Raw genomic sequence first — 20,693 nt, 5'->3', positions numbered from 1 at the left:
CCCAATAAAAGTTAATGAAGCACCAACAAACTATATGTGTGTTGAGGAAGTCACTGTCACAAGCTGCTTGCTCATGCAGTGGATGGCAATCCTCCATTGGTGGCAAGTCAAGTTGGGTACACACGGGGAAACCTGTATATCAGCAAGATGTTTCTGCTTTATAACGTCTTTCCAGTGGCTGGACCACAAAAAAAAGAGAAGTCTTCCAGATGCTTTAAGTCATAATAGGAAAGTTATAGTTTTCCTAACCATAAAAGTATGAAATGCAAGCACAGAAAACAAAAAATTACCTAGATTTGAATGAAGTGCTCTGTGGTGCGTAAGCTGCTTTATCCTTGCCAACCTGAGTCTCAGCCTGACAAAGTTTGCCATTCCTATCCACTTAATTGTTCTAGAATTACATCACATGTAGTTTTGAAAGTCCCTAATTGCCTACTCTCTACTCCCCTACTTGGTAGCTTATCCCATGTGTCTGTGGCTCTCGGTGTAAAGAAAAACTTCAAAATGTTTGTACGAAGTTTCCAACTGTGTTCTTAATGAACTGATTTTAAAATAACAGGAGTCATATTTATTTCTATAGCACACAGAAACTGACCAATTTGCTTTACAAAAAAATTAGATTTGCAAAAATAAATTGCAGGTAGTACAAAAGTAAATAAGAGGTCAGTGAAAAGGTCCTTGCTCTTTTTTAACAAACATATGCTGTAGTCAAATGATGAAGGAAAAGATGAAAACAATGAATGGCCTGTTCTTGTTTAGGTTGTTCTATTGTTCTAACAAACATTTCTGTCTTCCAAGCTAATAACTTAACTTGTAAGATAACCCAATTTTACATATTCATTGTATCTGTGTTCTAGTTAAGTATGCTTACAAATTATCTATCTATAACTTACTGATTTCCTGCTAATATAGCTCTGTTTACCTGTTAACTTTCTTGTTCAAAAATACTGCATGCCCTTTTGCTATTCTTACACATTTGATTATTCAATAAAAAATAACTGTTTTTTCATTTTTCTTCTTGAATTTTTAACCTGACATAATGCCACATTTAAGGCATTATAATAGTATCATTATGGTTGAAAAAAACATTCAAATCAGAGCACAGAAAGATTAGAGGAATATATAGATAAGAGATTGCTGATTTTTTTTATGTTGATTAAACAAGAAAATAAAAATTCACTGTACTCTGTACAATGGGCAATAATTATGAACTAAAGTATTAGGTGCTGTTTTAATTTTGGTCTGTCACAAGAGAATGTTTTACATAGCTGTTATCAATAAACAAAGCAATTACACTGCAGCGTAAATTCATTATAACATTGGGGTTGGTTAATGTGGCGCACGCAATTTCAGGTCATTCTAATAATTTTTCTTGAAGGCCCATGAATTAGGGTTATTTGGTTGTAGAAAAATAGGGGGAATCACAAAAACCCCAGTCTTGCACAACTCAACATCAGGACGACTTGACTCTGTCACATGTGGGGATTTTCTTGTACCTGTGCGTCAGAAATTGTTGGACAAAAATAAACAAATAAAAAACCCTAAGTGATTCCAAAGTGGTAATTCTTATGAACCCAACACAATAGAGGGTACAGTCATCACAACACTAGACAGCAAATGTTCAATTTTGTTTAAGCAGTTTCTATTTCAAAATCTTCTAAATTGTCAGGTTTTAAAAGGTTTTGTAAATATTTTAAGTTATGAAAGAACAATTTTGTAAAAATAAAGTCTAGTAAAATATCTAAAACTATTAACAGTACATACAGTAGATAGATACTTTAGCAGCAGCATACTGATAAAAAACAATATTAAAGAGTGATTACACAAAATATGTAATGTGAATGCACAAAATAAAATGATCCTGTAGTACTCAAGCCCTAAGAAAACAATCTGTTCACAATGATAAATAAGTTTATAACGAGGACCATAATGCTGTATATGCTTATACGAAGACGCTACGTGCCATGAATCTTGTGAAAATGTATTATTTTCATAATATTCTCATTAAGGTTTGATACCATAACCCTGAAATGAAAATCCTGCCAGCTGCGTATTCTCATTCGCAGGACATAGATCAAGCCGTGCACTTCATTGTAGGCTATCTTCTTGAAAAGTACAGGGTGGTCCAGATCTAATTATGAATGACTTTGATTTAAGCGGGGACGATTCCAGTTCGTTGCGAAGACGATTCTTCATGTCGTCAGTTCGCACACTTCTCGATGGTCCGGGATTTTTCGGGTGATTTTCAATGTAATAAACTTAAGTTAGAGCGTAATGAAAATTGCATAATTAGATGTGGACCACCCTATATACGATACACGTGCGTGACAGTCCTGCTTATACGGCTTATAAATCGGGCTCTATGCGTACTGTACTCTAATGTCTACGGAAGCGTATTAGGGCCACGGTGAAAAAAAAAATACGGACACAGCGAAAAAAAAGACTAAATGTCGAGATTAAAGTCGCTTCCGTACATTGTAGTAGTATTACTTTAGTTAAAAAAGAGCGTTATAAAAGACGCCTACGTAATACGGAAGTTGTAGATCATGTGACCATACGAATGGTCACATGATTCTGCTAATTTTTCGTTTTGTTTATTTTGTAATTTCTCTAATACGTGACCTGAAGAAGCAGTAGATGTGGCTTTAAGAAATTTGTTATTTGACAGCGTTTGAAAATTCCTTCGCTTCAAGTTCCAACTATACAATGTCTTGGGTAGTGGACATTTGTTTTTTACTTGTTGTGTCATCGAGCACTTTATCAGCTCTTCCTCTCGTAATTAATACGTGGGCCTTCAGAAAAGCAACCGACAAAGGTAAACAATGTTTCAGTTTTGTTCTGAGAGTTCCGTTTTTCTAATTTATTCGTAAATGGTATAAAAAGAATCATATAAAAATGATGCATAGTTATTTGGTTCAGTCCTATAGTTACAGAATGTACTTTATTTTCTTCCTGGTTATAGTGCTTAGGATGCTCTGAACAAACTTTATTTAAAATTGTTGATCAAAAAAAATTAACTGTCCTGTCCTTGATAAACAAATCATATGTAATATTTTCTGATTGTAATTGAGTAGAGGAATATATTTATAAACGTTCTTTACAGTTGAATATATGATTTATAGTTTTTATATAATTGCAATAAAAACAGTTACTATTGTCTAAATTGAAACTTTAAAATGTCATTAAAAGGGTATATTTAACATCCACAGTCGTAAACTGTACTTCTTTTGCTTTGGGAAGGCAAAAATAGGAAAAAGATTCTGCTGTAATATTACTAGCAACATTTTTGTATAATCTTTGAACATAACCTCTTTTACTTTTTTATGGACAGTTTATTATTCAGGGTTATCCTAATAATTTTATTATTACAGTTTCTTCCTTTGAAGTTGATGTTTCCTAGTTACTTTAAAAAAAAGACACTGATAAAATATTTAATATACTCCTTTTTCTAATGAACTGCTTTCAAAACCATTTTATATTCTTTTACTGAACAGTCTAAATTGATCTTTCTGCAAAACTCTTCATATTCCATGAAATCCCTATGAAAACTCAAGATAAGTTTACCATATACCCACAACTCGTCATTTTTGTAAAAAATAGAATTTCCTTTTAAATAAAATATACATATTGGTCCATACTGGCACATTGTGGGGGTTAAATTATATTTGTAAAGAAATTTCCAGTAAAACAGAACTTACTGGTGAAAGTTTGATAGTTTAAAAGATAACCTGTACAATTCAAAATCGCAATTTAAAAATAAATATCATACCAATTACACAATTAAAGATTGACGAAGGCATTTTAAACCAGTTTGACTGATTATAAAAAAACAAGAAACTGCAACCATTTTAGTTTTCATGTACCATTTATGAAATCAAAATGAATAAACTATAAACCACCTTTCTTGTAAGATTTCAGGATGGTTATTTTTCTTGTACAATGACATTTTTTCTCTTAATTATGTTACAATTCAACCAATCAATGTTTTTAATGACTTTGGGGAACATCGTAAAAGAATAAGCAGGATAAATGAGTCAAGAAATTCTAGGCATTCAATTATGGTACGTAACACTCTACCAACAATTTTAATATGTTTCTTAAGCCATGAATCTAACATTAACTTACTTTTCTTTGGTTACTCAAAATGTTTATCCCTTCACATACATCAGAAAATTAGATTTTTGTAAGACCTAAATATTTAGCCTCTATTTAAATTGATGTGTTGTATAATCTTGATAGTTTATACTATTCAATATCCATGATTTCACTTTTTTTTTTTTTTAATTTTGATGTAACTTGGAAACTTTATAAAAGGTTTTGATAGTTTATAGACCTACAGGAATTTTCCTTTTCTTTGCCTTTTATTAAGAAAACTTTGTGTCATCTGGTAATTGAAAATTAGTGGGTGACCCATGATATTCAGACCTTGTTCATTTATAATATAATTCATAAGAATAGACAACATTTACACTACTGCAATGAGTGGAAGTGGATGGCTTGCACAACTTTAATGAAAATTTTCTGCATTCAATCTAGGACATGTACCTTTAGGCAATGATACAGAGCAATTAACATTTTTATACAGCATGTGTTATTTTTTTGCTAAAGCCAAAAAATAAAAGTTTGCAAAGTAACTTAATGGTCTACTATATTTTATGCAAATACCTAAAAATAAATCCATCGTCATTAACATTTGTATTACTGTATTTAATTAAATCTAGAACAACTGATCTTGTTATGGATAGATCTCCCTTTTAGGAAGCCAGCTTGTCTTTCATTAGTATCATTGGACAAGCCTGTTTTAATCTGAATGCCAGGACATTAGTAAAAAATGTATAGTCAAAATTGGGAATGGTTATAGGGTACACATTGACAAGGATTTTCTTATGTTTTCTTGGTTTGGTAATTTACAATTATTAATTAATGCTTCAAAAAAGTTGCGTGGATAGGAGGAGAAATGGAGTAGGGATTATTCTGAAGGAACGGTATGTCTAAAGTGTTTTGGAGGTGAAGAGTGTCTGACAGATTAATGATTATGAAACTAGAAGTTGAAGGTGTGATGAATGTTGTTAGTGCATATGCCCCACAAGTTGGGTGTGCAGTGGATGAGAAAGAAGATTTTTGGAGTGAGTTGGATGAAGTGATGAGCAGTGTACCCAAGGGTCAGAAAGTGGTGATTGCAGCAGATTTCAATGGACATGTTGATGAAGGGAACAGAGGAGACAAAGAGGTGATGGGTAAATATGGTGTCAAGGCGAGGAATGAAGAGGGTCAGAGGATAGTGAATTTTGCCAAAAGGATGGACATGGCTATGGTGAATACATATTTTAAGAAGAGGGAGGAACATAGGGTGACGTAGAAGAGTGGAGGAAGATGCACACAGGTAAATTACATCCTATGCAGAAGAGTCAATCTGAAGGAGATTGAAGACTGCAAAGTGGTGGCAGGGGAAAGTGTAGTTAAGCAGCATAGAATGGTGGTCTGAAGGATGACGTTTTCTGCATTCCTCTAATGTTTAAAATAATAGATTCTTTACCTCTTCCCATAAAGCTTTTTATAAGTTTACAGTTAGCCCAACTGGATCGGAGGCTTTGCCACAAGGGGTATAAGGGTGACAAAGGGTGGCCGTGGCCACCATACTAAAAATAGTGGACACCCAACTGGCCAATATAGTTTGAAACCTTTAAAAAATCTGATAGACTGAGGCGGATGCATTCAATGCATTGCCTGTGGTATTACTGTTTACATTTGCTTTGCCCTCACATCTTCCCCCAACTACTAGTTTCAGCAGTATTTCTTAAACTTTAGGTCCCGGACTTATTTGTGATGGATCAACACATGACTGTAATAAAATTAAGCATTCTGTGATGAATGATATAGCACCGTTTGTTTAGAGTACACTTTACTGCAAGTAGCCCATGCTGCAGGATGGAGTGGAGATGGAGCTCTTGGAGCTTATGGAAAGACAATGAGAAGGTTAAGCTTTCAGACCTGCCCTTATACTGTTTTCCTTGTTTGCATGGTTAAATGTAGGAGTGTGGTCAGAGATACCCGCTCTCGAATGAAATCTTGCTTGCCGCAACAAGGGTCTTTACTCGATCTGCCAAAGAATTTCTTTGTTTTCCTCTCAAAATAATGAGTTCATAAAATGCTGCATAAGCTCCAGAATAGCCATATGAAATCGGCAGTTGCTCATTCGTCAATTAAGTTGTAATATAATTTTTCAAATTCTTTCTGCCTTCTACTGAAATCTGTTTGTACTGTTAATGTATCACTATGTCATTATAGTTAGTGGGCTTTGATCAAGGTAACTCCTTATTAATATTACTTTATTTAACAGAAGGTATGGTGCTTTGATGCACTGTTTTCTATATGTTATGGTTTAGATTGTAATGCATTAACTGTTTTAAAGACACGTTCCTGTATTATTGTGTATGATTGCACTCATTTAGCGTTGGTCCTCTGAACTGAAATGAGTAGTTGAAAACTAGCCTGTTCTTACCATTATGATGAACCATATGGTGAGGGATGTACCACGATTCTTGACTAGCCACTGCTTCCCTCGGTATTTTAGTGATATAGCCTGCTTTCTCCAGTTTCTCTACTTCTGCAGTGTAGATGGATGCAAGTTGTGAATTTTTTGCTAGTCTTTTCTCTGTACTTCTGAGACTTGGCATCACTGCTTCTAATGAAGAACTCAGGCAGGGCATGTCACTTCTTCGTAACAACGGGGTTGCGTATCGCTGAATTTCATCCACTTTTATTCAAGTAGTTTGACTTTGAAGAAGAAGTATGGCTTCTTTATCCTGCTTGGATCGAGTGACTGATTCAACATTCCTATGGGACAAACAATCTAGTTGCCAAAGTCTTTCCACATTTTTAAACAGTTCAGTAGCTGGGGACTGGGAGGAAAATAAGCACTGCTTGGAAGACATCTGATGTTTAAGTCCCCTTACAGGTCCTAGCAATGTCCATCCTGATGTAGTCTTGATTGCTGCTGGCCCTCCTGGTGGGCTAAGGTGTACAGGCTCGAGTGGGTTGAGTAAGTGGGGATGGTCATCTCCAATGAGTAGAAGGAGACTGGTATTTTCAAAATGAGGAATATTCATGCGTTTAAGGTGTTGATACTTCTCCTAAAGAGTAGTCATTGAGTAGGAATGTTCACCAAATGCTAGCCGCGTTCCAGTAAAGGCATGCTGAATCTTAAATTTACTTTGTGGCTGTGTTGCAGGAGTTAGCCTAAATGAAACTGATGCTCCATCCAATGTATCAATGTCCTGTCTAACTGTCCTTAACATCATGTTTTCAGATTCTCCTTCTAAGCCAAGTTCTTTGGCTGCTGCTAAAAGCAAATGAGATCGTTCGGAGCCATTGTCTAATACTGCATAGGTTTCCAAGGCTCTGTTGCCATTATAAAGCATTACCTTAACTGCCTTTAGCAACACACAACTGCCATCACTGGGTCTGTCACCATAAACCGTCTCGGTAGATGAACTCAGCACATAGGTATCTTGTTTAGGGGGGAGAGTGTTAACTTCATGCAAGACCTTAAGATGTTTCCCTTTACATATATTGCAGGGTGTTTTGAGATTACACTGAGCTTCTTGATGCGAACGTCCACACCTCCAGCACCGTTTCTTGGTTTTAATCCAGTCTATAATCTGCTCTTTAGTGAACTGCTGGAATGTAGGACATTGACTAAGGAAGTGCTCTGTATTTTCACAATATGGGCAGTAAGGTTTAGGCTTTTCTTTCTTCTCTAATGGCTCATCTATAGAAGGGTTGGAAATCTCAGAGCTTTGGATTGGTCCATGTAAGACCGTAGTTGGTTTTGGTCCACATTTAGGTTCTCTGTGTTTCTCCACTTGTCTGGGCTGTCTTCCTGAATCGTGACACCACACTTCAAATTTTAACCAAGTTGAGTGATCAACTATAGGTTGCTCCTGGTCTATGCAGCATGTGTCTGCGGAAGTTCGCCGGAAGTTCTGGTGGAAGCTTGGTCAACAGACGAGCAACATGAATTCCACATCGGAGTTCAATGTCACCCTCTGGCCCTATGGCTCTCGGCATACATACTAATGCTTGCACATTTAAAGCAAACTTCTCAAAAGCTTCTGTATCTCCACTATGAATAGATGGATAGTTCTTCACTGCTCAAATTTTCTTTAAAGCCAATTGATGAGGTTGTCCATATTTCTCAGTGAGAACTGCCATGGTATCAGTATATAGGTAAGGAGAGTTCAGGTATGCATCGGCTATTAAATCGGCTTCCTCTAGCTTCAAGTACAACCAAAATCTGGTACTTGAATAGCTCTATACTGCTTGCAGGGAGAAGGCTGGTTAGAGCTATCTTGAGCCATGCAAACTCACCGGGATCTTTATGGATAAAGTCTGGGATTGAAGGCTTCGGTCCCTTATAGAAGTTCTTTTGTGCCTGTGGAAAGTACTCCCGTTGGAGCTGATCAAGGGTGTACTGATTACATTCCGTGGATCTAGGAGGTTGCAGGATATACTGTTGAAGTGGCTGCAGAGGAGGCTGGTGAGGCAGGCAAGGAAGAGGATTAGGAGCAGGTGTGTTAGGATCCACACAGTACTGATGTAAGGGTGGATGTTGCCAAGTTGGTCTCCTTTTGAGGAAGTGCATCATGATTCATATGGGAAAAGGAATCTGGTCTAGGTGTAGAAGAGTAGGGTGGAGTTCTGGCTAGTCTACTTTTGAGCTCTCATTTCATGCCTCCTTGCCAACATCTCTTCCATTAGGTCAAGCATTGCATCTGACCTCTGACTAGGTTGAGGACCCTTCTGTGCATGGACAGGTGATAAAGGTGCATTAAAACTGTTATTACTACATTATCCCCTTCCTGCTGTTTCTGCTTTCTGGACAGGTCCTCATTGTAGTTGCAAGGGGCATTCAAAGTCCTAGGAGATGGCACTGGTGTTCAATAGACAGTCCATGGTGCAGGAACTGGTGCAGCCTTTCTTAATGAGTCAGGAAGGCAGACTCTCAAGCTGTAGCTTTCTATGAGAATTATTCTATGCTCCTGGTGAAGCCATCTCTAGTTCTGTACGATTTGGTGTTGAGCTTGCAGAGTTTGAGGCAACAACATTCTGCTGGCGTCATAATCCTCTTCTTGATAAATTGTGTGCAGTACTTCTGGCCGCAGTGAAGATGATGCTTCTAGAACCCGGTAGCCTGCATAGTTTAAATCATAATCCTCTAAGTAATGCGGAGGGCGCATCTGTCTTCTTGGATTGGGTGCTCCAGCTTGCTGGTTGGAGTAAGGATCAGGGCTATATAGGTCGCACGTGCGACCTAATTTCTCAATGGCGCGACTAAAAAAAATCAAAGGTTGCACCGGTGCGACCAGCCGTTCGAGGGGGAAAAAAAACGAAACTCCGTGACTCTTAAAGTCTCCCTGTTGTTCAACAACAGACACACATTAGGCCCATATCATGGTCTAAACCAATCAGAGATAGTGAAGGGCGGATCCCGCCCCCCCTCTGATTGGCCGTGGTCCAGATATTCCTGTATGTGTGTATCGCTTGAAAATGCATGTGATGCAGTCAGACAGAGAGAGGTGAGTAGCCCAGCAGGTAAACAGTGGATGTAGCCGCGGATTATGAGAGAAGATGAAAAGAACGATTGACAGCTTTTTTGTTAAGAATGTTAAGTTAGGGCCTGATCCGTCCGAAAATCATAACCAATGCTCTGACATGGAGCCATCAACCTCCCAAGTTATAGCAAGCCCTGGTCCGGAGACGGCATTAGATAATGAGCCACATACGATCGAGTCCGAGCCCACTGAAATTAAAAGGGGTAAAGTGTATACATTTCGAAAAGAGTGGCTTGACCAGTTTCCCTGGCTAAGATACAGTAAAGCCGATAATATAATGCACTGTATTTACTGTAAAGAGTGTGGGAAGACCATGGCCGCAGTAGTGCATTTGTGACTGGTTCTAATACATTTAGAATTGAAACGTTGAAAAAAGCACAATGCATCTATAAAACACATTACATGCCGCGATAAATGCACTGCTCAAGCGTCCCCTCTCCCCTCTGCCTTTCAGCGGCAGGCAGCAGCAAACAGATCATCAGACGAGGCCAAGATGATAATTAAGTTTAACGTTGCCTACAATATTGCAAAAGAAGAACTTCCCTTCACTAAATTCAAGTCCGAAATAATTCTTAAGAAGAAAAATGGCTTGAACGTAAACACGACGTACAGCAATGATGTCGCGTGCGCCCAATTTATAGGAGTCATCGCAGATACATTGAAACAAAAGACGTCTGTGCAAATTGCGAACAGTGCGTACATGGCATTCCTGATCGACGGAGACACAGATATCGCCACAAAGGAATGTGTCAATGTGTACGGTCGTATCTTGCGGAGAGGAAGACCGGTGAATATACTTATTGGACACATTGAGGTCGAGCATGCTCATGCCCAAGTCTGGAAGATTTTGATGCTAGAGAGAGTGTGGCCAGCTGGTTTAGTCAAGACCAAAGATCAAGAAGGCCAAACTACAGGAGTTGGCCATCCGAGGGGCATGTGACTGCAATGGAGGATAGTCCATAAGACATTGAGCCATGAGATGTTCAGTTTGAAGCCCTTAAAACACTTAATTTAGATTTTCTTTTTAGTTTATCTTGAGATTTTTTAAGTTTAAATTTCAGCTCAGTAAAGCACTTTAAGCACCAACACTTTTCAGTAAGTTGCCTTTCTTGTAGAATTGTGCTTGCCTTCAAATAAAGAACTTTATATTGACCAGATTGTTAGTTAATCATTTAGAAGTCAATATTGCCTATATGGACAGCGATTTAAAAAAAAAAAAAAAAAAAAAAAAAAATAAATAAAGTGAACTTGTAAAACTGTGGTGTTAAATGTGATGCGGTTGAAAATTTGGGTGCATCTAACTTTTTTTTAACACCTAGAAAAAAGTTAGGCGCACCAGTGCAACCAGTGCAAAAAGTTAGTCTAGAGCCCTGAGTAAGGATACATGTTCCACAGTAGCCACTGCAATCCGGCTTGAAGGAGCACAAATTATTATGAAGGAATTTAAGAAGGCAGACTTGCAATATGCTGTAGTCGCTGTGGTGTGTCAGTTAGAACACAGGAACTAATCCATCCATTTCAGGAACATTGCTTTAATGTTGAAATGCCAGAAATTCACATGAAGTAGAACAACTGTACAGGTAGGTGAGTAGGTGTGTGTGGATTTGGTCAATAACGGACAAACTTTCTCTAGCGACTCTAGTAGTTCCAGCTTTCACAAGGTATATCTCACAAACTCGCATGCTCACTGCACACTCCACGGTTTTCACGTGACCATGCTTCAGCATCTTAAAGGCACACAAGCCTTTTTTACATTAAATTATTGGAGGGAATACTGCTCTGTACTATTCTTTCCTCTGCATGTCCTGGAGTACAACAACACAGCACAGCAACATGTGGAGACTGGCAAGATCGGGAACACGGTCACTGATTACAAACCGCAAGATGTTATGCGAATGAATATGAATAAAGTTGCATCCATGCCACAAAGTTTTCCGAAATGTACTATACTGGTCATAAAACGAATAATTCCAAATATTATATATACCTATGTCTGTTTTTTTTTTTTTGTTTTTTTTGACATCATAGACCATAAGGTGCATACTACTTCAGCGTGAGCAGGAACACTCAATAAAACTGAATAAAAAAAATCAAGTGATGGTGAGATACGAAGATGGCAGATTCGCCAGTGTTTGTGTGTCAGCTTTAATCCCTCCAGATGAGAGAATGTCCAGTTCCATTGTCTCAAAACACCACTCACATCTCCAGTTATTCCCAGTTACAAATAAAAGCTAACAGCATCAGATCCCTGGGTGGGGGGGCAGTAGTATGTATTGTGATCGTGATTTAGAGAATAAAAGTGAAAAAAAAAAAAGGTAACTTTTACAAGTCCCATAAATGTACACCGTTTGTTACAGACGCAAACCAAGTGTATGTGTATACTGTATAATACTAACAATAAGAGCAGATTACTACTGAAAACGGCAAATATAGGAGGCAGTGGGGATCGAACCAGGGACTCTTGATTACAAGTCACCCAATCTTACCGATACACCACGGAAGCTTTTGTCTTTTTCTTGAACTTTTTGTGAAAGTTTTTACTTCATCTTTGGACTTCAGGCTTTCATACATTATACAGTTTATGCCCACATTTTGTCATTTACTACTAAAATATGAAAACATTTCTGTTTTAACAATGTGTTTACAAAGATTACTGTAGAAACGGAACACACATGAAATGAGTGTGTTCAAAATAACGATCTATTGTTTCCACTCTAAAACTCCACTACACTCCCAGATATCAATCAAGGCATGAGCTGGGAGAAGTTTGTGCACATTCTAAGTCGGTAGGGGGATGGAATAGCTGGCTTTATTGGCATATTTAGAGGACAAAAGATGCTGGCGGAGAGGTGTGAACGGATTTAAGGTGGGCTGGATCTAAGAGTATTTTCATAAGCTCTGGTAATTCTAGTGTTAAAAGCCACACCAAGTTATTGAGTGCCCAGTATTATAATCCCGGTTACCTTGTCAGGGCTTTTGTAATAATGATGCACAATTTGAAACACTTAAAATGGCCATGGAGATGAGTGTAGCAAAAACACTCTTAAACAGACAAAGTAAGAAACACATCATGGGCACAGAAAATTCAGTGCTGAGATCTGAGTAACAAGTCTCAGCCCACTAGCAATTTACAATCAGAAAACAAATTTTTATATTTGATTTTTATAGTAAGATAGTAATGCTTGGTTTATTTAAAAGAGAAAAAGACTTAATAAAACTATTCATATTGTCACACACGCGCGCATGGGAGGCAGCTAAAGGGCTCGAGTGAAGGCAGTTCTGAGGCATGCCAGGATGTGGCAGAGTGCACTAACTCTCTTTCTCACTTCCCTGTAGACCAAACCTGAGAGGTTCCACCTGTCTCTCTTGACGTCACTTCTGGGACCGAGTCAATGGAGACAGACTTTGCCAGCTCCGGCCCCCCTGATGTCACATCCGGGCCTAATCCAATGAATGATGAACACGTGCCCGATCCTTATGACCTCACTTCCTGCCTCCCCCTTTAAAAGCCTTCCCTTTTCCCTTCTCTGACAGTCTTGTTTTGGACTCTGTTGTAAGCACTTCAGTGCTGGTAATTTGAAAGAAAAACGACTTTTGCAGCCAGGATACCAAATTACATGGGTGGCTGCCCCAAACCTTTTTCTGTCTTTGTCTCGTTTTGTGACAATATGTAAAATTTAAAAAGCAAATCTTTTGTGCATTGCCCATAAACTTTTTAACAACTGACCCCAGCACAACCAAAAAGATCACAGGAGATCTGCATATCAAAGAAAGCAAAGAGTATACTGTGGCTTAGATATCAGGTTAAAATATAACATTCATCCACTTATGCAGTTATTTCGATCAACTGTCAAACATGAACAGAGAGGCAGGTCTTCAGTTTAACAAGGTTGTTCTCATTTGTTGAATAGCACATAAAAGTAAGAATTTTGCTGTGCTTTCTACTGATGGTAATATTGACCCTATAAATCCTAGAAACCTACAGTTGTAATTAAAAAATTAGAAAAATGTATGTCATTATATTTCAGTTACAAGGCAATATTGACTTTCCCTAAATGATAATGTGTAATACGATGATCACAATATCTTGATTATAGACTGTAATAGTTATTCATTAGTTTGTGTCTAATTTAATGTTGAATTTGATGAAATACACAATAAAAGCTATATATGTAATTCTATGATTATTTTACCTTTTTCCTCCAGCATGGCAGACTCTCCATTCTGGGTCTTCAGCACTAGATGCAGTAGAGAAAGGCTGTCAACAGTGTGAAATTGATCAATGCGATGGAAGTGTGGGATATGGAGGTAGCCCGGATGAAAGAGGAGAAACAACCTTAGATGCAATGATTATGAATGGGTAAGTTTCAGTTGTCCAATTTTGGGAGCCAATGAGTTAGGTCATGTATCATATAGAAATGTGGGCTTAGAGAATTTAGTGCTAATTTCCCCCGTAAGTTTTGACTTGTTAACAACAGTTATTTTGTTTTAGCATTGCATTTCTTCTTTCTATCAGTATGTGTATGTGTGTATGAATGTATATATCAATATTTGTGTGCATGTATTTATGTGTGCATGTGCCTAGGGTAATACACACCTGGCTTTAGCAATTACATGAATTCTGTCCCCCTCACCCCTGGTTAGTTTTATCGAGGACTACAAGAAAAGGCTAGGCTGCTGTGGATTCCTACTAGAGCTGCATAAAATATTATAAGCCCAGAGACTGCAAACATAACATGCATTATAAAATGATTTTAATAAAATAAAAAAAATCCTTTTTTTATTGAGATAAAAGTAAATGTCAGTTTCTACTTATTTCCAGTTGTTGTGGCTTCTAGTTCCTAGTGATTTTAGCAAAAGTGTCAATAGTGTGTATCAGGAGTAATTCAACTGACTCTGTGAAATCAGAAGTTGTTGGCTGTGCACCACAAAACTACTACTGATGGCAATATCCACAAGATAGTGTCCAGTACTGCTTGATTGTCTTTGCACTAGAGATGGAATGGTTATCGGCTATTAAAATTACCATGATAAAATTCCCAATGTTTATTACATCACATTATATATTATCATTGCAACCATTGCCGATTACCTTGTTTTTAAAATTAACGTTGTGCTTGCTGAAAAGTATGTAATCGCACACACGGCATGCAAATTGGGCAGACTGCCTGTAAACCTGAATTCAGTGCCAGATACAATCAAGTAAAAAATGTATGTGTGGAAAAAAATCAAATTAGTAACCTTTTTTTTTTTTTAATATAAATACTATTCGAAAGGAGACTGTTAAACATCATACCCTTGGTTTATTGCGGTTGTTATTATTGTATTAGGGTTTACTATGCTTATCCAGGGCCACTATATAACACCATTCCCAGGGTTTACTATCTTAACATTTCAAGACTGTTGACTATTGTTTTTTTTGTTTGTTTTTTTTATGCTGATATTATTTAGACTATTGGCAATAGATATCTCAATTTTAATTCTCATACACCGCTGCTGGGGGACTTGTTTTGTTTTGGACGTGCTTTGTCTCTAGGTATGTCAGTAGACTGGGACTTTGTGAAGTGGAGTTCAGCCTCATGTGGGGAGGCAAAGCGCGGGGCTGGGGGGGGAGAGAAAGAGAGCAAGTTGTCTCTAATCTATCCTTTTAATCCTTATAATTACCAACGTAACAATAGACTGCATGGCAATAACCCCTGGAAAATTAGAAATTAAGGTCAAAGCTGTCTCACTTTCAGTTAAGACTACAACATGACATCAGAAATTCAGAATCAATGTCTCCAAGACGGGAGAGTTAAATTTGCGGGCTGGAATGTTAAAGGCCTGAATCACAAATTAAAAAGAAAGTATTCTCTCACCAAACACGTCTAAATGCTAAAATAGTATTTTTACAGGAGACCCACTTATTAAGCAAGGGTCAGTTCCGGCTGCAAAAAGACTGGACTGGCCTAATGTTCCATTCCAGCTTTACAAAAAAAACTAGACGTGTGGGAATTTTTATACATAGAACAGTCTCATTTGTAGTATCAGATGTTGTATCTGATCCTGAAGAGAGATACATGATTGTCATGGGTAATTTTATTTAATTGTAAAGTGATTTTGATAAATGTTTACACGCCCAATGTGGATGATAGGGAATTAATCCAAAATGTATTTGCATCCATTTCCAATGTAAACATTCATAAAATTATAATGGCTGCGGTTTTTAATTGTGTTTTAAATCCAGACCAAGATATCATCGCCCCTGTGACAGGAGACCTATCTAACACTGCAGAGACAATTACACTGTTTGTAAATGATCACAACTTCTCAGACCCCTGGAAATTTCTAAACCCAAGCTCAAGAACATATTCCTTCTACTCACCAGTGCATCATTGCTATTTCCGTCCATGCCCCTCTGATCTTGGAGATAAAATCATTATGCCCCACATACTCATCTTGCAGATGACGTCTTAACACACTTTTATTAGCAGACGAGAACTTTACAGAATTTATATCAAAATAAATCATTTTTTTTCTAGAGACAAATACATCCTCAGAGGTCTCTGCAGGAATACTCTGGGAAGGCCTTCTTAAGAGAACAGATTATGTCATATCTTTCCCACAGAAATCAATTGGAAACCAAGTATGTATCAAAGCTAACCAGCAAAATTACTAGAATAGATCAAGAACATGTCAGGTATCCAAGTGAGGCTCTTCATAGGAAAAGGCAGGCTCTGCATTGAGAACTCAACCTCTTCACAACTAAAGAAACTGAACAACTCATTTTTAAATCAAGACATCCTTACTATGAACATGGAGAGAAAGCTAATAAGTTTTTTGCTCAACAAATCCACAAGCAAGAAGTTCGCAATGTAATCCCAGCAATCACTGACACAAACGGAGACAAAATCATTGACCAGAAAAATATAATGCCCACATTTAGAGACTACTATAAATCCTTATATTCTATTGATTTTAACACTAGAATTACCAAAGCCTACGAAAAAATCTCATAAATACAGCCCAGCTTAAATCTGTTCACACCTCTCCGTCAGCGTGTTTTGTCCTGTAAATGTGCCAATAAAGACAAGCAGCAAGCAGCCTGCTATTCCATCCCTCCACCAAGACAAGAAGCAAGCACCCTGCTATTCCACTGGGCAGCAAATATACAAACTATAAAAACCTGGATATGGACACAAAGATGAACATATACAGGCTTGGTCTGCAATAGAAATAAAATCTTGCAGTACTTCTTTATATTCCTTGCTTTGTGCCCCAATAAATGCAAGTTATCGCCAAAATAGTAACAACTCAGTAGTACTTCACTCACTCACATATGGAACCAATGTAGGAAGCATTTTTCTTTATCGGTGGCACCTCTGCACGACAACCACCTTTTTCAACCCTCTCAAACATATGCAGTTTTTAATGTCTGGAAAACATTTGGGATTTAATCACTTAGAAATCATTCTGGATCAAAATTTGTAAATACCTTTCAGATAGCCTTGGTGTCACAATCCCTTCTAACCCATTAACAGCTGTGTTTGGTGTACTCCCAGATGGGCTTAAAGTGGAGAAGGACAAACAAACTGTGATTGCTTTTACTACACTATTGGCACACAGACTTATCTTGCTTAACTGGAAGAATCCTAACTCTCCCCTTTTAAGTCAGTGTGTAACCGATGGTATATATTGTTTGAAATTGGAAAAAATAAGATTCTCACTTAGAGGATCTGTGCAGAAATTTTTCAAAACCTGGCAGTACCTAATCAATAACATTCTAGAATAAGCTTTTAAAGAACTGAGGAAGAAGATTATCTCCCCATTTTCTTTTTCTTTTCCATTTATCTATATTCACTTATTAATTTATCTATTTACTTTTTAGTAGGTGTATGTATTATTCTGCTGCCCATTCTCTCTTTCTCAGGGGTGGGGGTTGATTTGTTTTCAATCCTATTCTTGTAAAATTGATCTATTTGTATGGAATGTTGTGTGATTTCAATAAAATAAAACAAAAAGAATGTTTGTGGATACCTTTCAAGAAAATGGATGGATATTTGGGCAGAAAACTTCACAATCTTGCACCATTTTTACATATGTAACAAAAGAAATTCATGAAATGCCACAGTGAAATACCTGTAATGAGAAATTGAAAATAATTAAATAGAGTTTGTAAGTGTGTATGTAAATGTGCCCTTAACTGGATAAGACTCTAGTACAGAGCAGCTTTTTTTGCATTTGTTTCTTTTGGAGTAGAATCTGATTCTCTGCACTGGATAAAGTTGATTTTGAAAATGGAATAATTAATTAATTTCAGGTACTGTAAATGGAGTGGTGCTTGTGAAGATTGTGAATAAAAATCATAGAATGTTGAATATAAAGAAAAGCTTCCTGTTAAAAATTGTAAATACATAATTTTTATACTTTTTGACCTAGTGACACAATGGAAGTGGGTTCAGTTGCAGATCTTCGCAGGATCAAGAATGCTATTGGAGTTGCACGAGCAGTAATGGAGTACTCCAGACATACTCTTTTAGTTGGTGAATCAGGTATCTTTGCACTCTTTTTGTTATTTGCATTGTTTATCTCAAAACATGAATCTGACTTTTCAGTTTTTAGATATTCCCATATCATCTAACATGCCAGTTTTAACATGGTACAAAGTTCTTTAAAATCAAGTTAATTAATGCAGTAAATAATGGAGAGATTATTCATATGTTTATGTGTATTCAGTATTCTGACTTCCTGCAATACCACTTCCCAGGAGTAAATAACTTTTGATTTTCTTGTTTTTAAACAAAAAGTATTTAGCATAAGAAGCACATTATTTTGTGTCTTTGGCTTTACCATGTTTAGGCTTTCAAAAAGCATACTTCTAACTGATAGAGCCTGCTGAAAATGTTTAGATACCTGCACAGGGCTTTTCAAAGGGTTATAACCAAACAAGAAACCGCATCAGTGTTTGACCAGCAAATGTGAAAAAAATCTCCAAAGGCACATTAAGGACAACACATGAACAACAGCTCCTTGATTTATCATTAAATGCAGCACTAATTATGATGTAATATTAACATCTTGGTATTGCAGCAGCAGGAATGGGACCCTTTCCATTTCTGTTTAAATGGAAGTGCAGAGTGTAGGACATCTTTTTCTTTGAGATCAAGATGATACTGCCTCCCACTCACCGTTGTAGGTGAACTAAGCAGTGCAACGACACACTGTAATGAGACCGAACAAATATAGTCACTAGGTGGCAAATGGAAAGACTGTGCAGGATAGTTTAGATGCACGAAACATATCAGGAAGTATGATTCCGTTTCACTCTTGTCATGAATCACATCCATCCAACATTTTACGTCATACATACACCCAACATAGTGAGGGATGCATATGATCCATCAGGAATGTGATCATGAGAGGGCAGGGTCTCAGCTGCTGCTTCAGTGGTGAATATTCGGATAGTCAATTGAATGTCTTCACCAGACACAGTGGTATTCTCGAGTACCAGGTACTTTTTTCGCCATGGAGAATCTTCTTCTCTGTTCAGCAACATGAGATAAGACATCGTCATTTGATATGAAAAAAAAGTTTGACATTTTTTGATAACTTACTGATTAAAAACTCCATTATTACCATTATTGACACATGGGATCAATTTTTAACTACCAAATTTTTCTGTACATGTTAATTATTTTTTAAATGACTGCATTTTTTTTCATGTTACCTGTTATTGATCTTACTGCTTATGGTTTCCACTTGTGAGATCATTGCATGCATTCAGTGCACCTCTACCACTTATGTAGTGGCAGCATTATTTTTTCTGCTTCGCGTCATTTAATGATGCCCTTTCCATGGTTTGCATACACTCTCCTAATGTTGCTATCCCTTTAGCATTGCTTTCTTTTAACTTGCTAACACTTTCACTTTATGGCCACTGTAGCTTATGAATGATTATTTTAAAAAAAATGATTTAAACAACATGCTAGAGTTTTGCCACATCCTACCGTAATGGATGTCTTCCATTGGGAGATTTTAGATATATCTTTGTTGCTTGAATTTGAAGAATTTTTACAGAACACTAATGTTAGGGGATTTTTAGATTGGGTTAGGGGATTGAGAGGCAGATTTGCTCCAGAGGTTGAATCTTGTAGAGTATGTTGCCTTCTGGATGCATAGCTCAAAGACCTCCATGAAAGGGTGCATAGGCTTCTGGCCAGAGTGGGGGTGCATCCAGTAGTTACTGTCCTTGTTGGAATAAATGAAATAAGTAAGGGCAGAATGTCAGTTCAGCTGTCGAAATTTAGGAGCAGAACTGACAAGGTAGTCTTTTCTGAAGTTCTACTTGTGCCACACGCAAGTCCAGGTAAGACCGAGAAGAACAGAAGATTAAATAAGTGGCACAGTTCTTGGTATAGCATAGAAAAGCATAGGTTCATGGGGCATTGGAAGGCCTCCTGAACAGATCAGACCTATTTTACCATTATGGGTTACATTTGAACCGGAGAGGGAAGGATACGAGTAGGGTGGTTGGGGATTGTTTAAGCTGGGGAATAAGAGGGAAGGAAGTTTAGGACAGGCCAGGTTTATAACTTTACATGAAGGGGTCAACAGTGGTACAAGTAATACACATAATAAATTGGTACAAGTAATACACATAATAAATTAAGTTCTAGCCCAAACTAAAATGGCAAAGTAAAAGAAGTATTACATTAAAAATGGTCACTTTAATCCTAAGAGTATCAAAAATAAAACAAGTGAGTTACATTTTTTTTTTTGTTGTTGAGTATAGTTATGATATGCTAATAATAACAGAAGCCCAGCAAAAATGAGGGGCAAAAATAAAAGGAGATTGACATTTATGTAATGGTGAGAATATTTGGATTCAAGTAGAACTTTAGAAGTATGTTATAGACTCTGCAATTAAGACAGTAGTTTTTTTGTTCCTCTTTTTAATATTTAAAAAGGAACATTTTGAAAGGAATGTCATGAAATATGTGTGTGTTGCTTATTTATTGATTTAATTTTGTCCATAATATTCCTCCAGCTGCATCATGAAATATGGCTTGAAATGAAACTGTCACATTCACTTGTCAAAGT

At 37.2% G+C, this 20,693-nt stretch overlaps 1 protein-coding gene across 3 annotated transcripts in view; it reads left to right on the top strand.

The window, feature by feature from the left end:
• The first annotated feature begins 2,536 nt into the window (after window positions 1–2,536).
• Window positions 2,537–20,693, top strand: part of aga (aspartylglucosaminidase) — a 167,865-nt gene continuing 149,708 nt past the window's right edge. The window contains exons 1-3 of one of the 3 annotated variants that reach the window (XM_039751064.1): window positions 2,537–2,815; window positions 13,821–13,974; window positions 18,033–18,145. In XM_039751064.1, the coding sequence (XP_039606998.1) occupies window positions 2,707–2,815; window positions 13,821–13,974; window positions 18,033–18,145 (376 nt within the window). In that variant the 5' untranslated portion in view covers window positions 2,537–2,706. The remainder of the gene's footprint in view (window positions 2,816–13,820; window positions 13,975–18,032; window positions 18,146–20,693) is intronic. The other 2 variants (XM_039751065.1, XM_039751066.1) reach the window with 2 other exon arrangements.

This window comes from Polypterus senegalus, chromosome 4 (genome assembly GCF_016835505.1).
Source record: "Polypterus senegalus isolate Bchr_013 chromosome 4, ASM1683550v1, whole genome shotgun sequence".
Lineage (NCBI taxonomy): Eukaryota > Metazoa > Chordata > Cladistia > Polypteriformes > Polypteridae > Polypterus > Polypterus senegalus.
The sequence above is the reverse complement of the archived record's forward strand: the minus strand, read 5'-3'. Positions and strand labels throughout refer to the sequence as shown.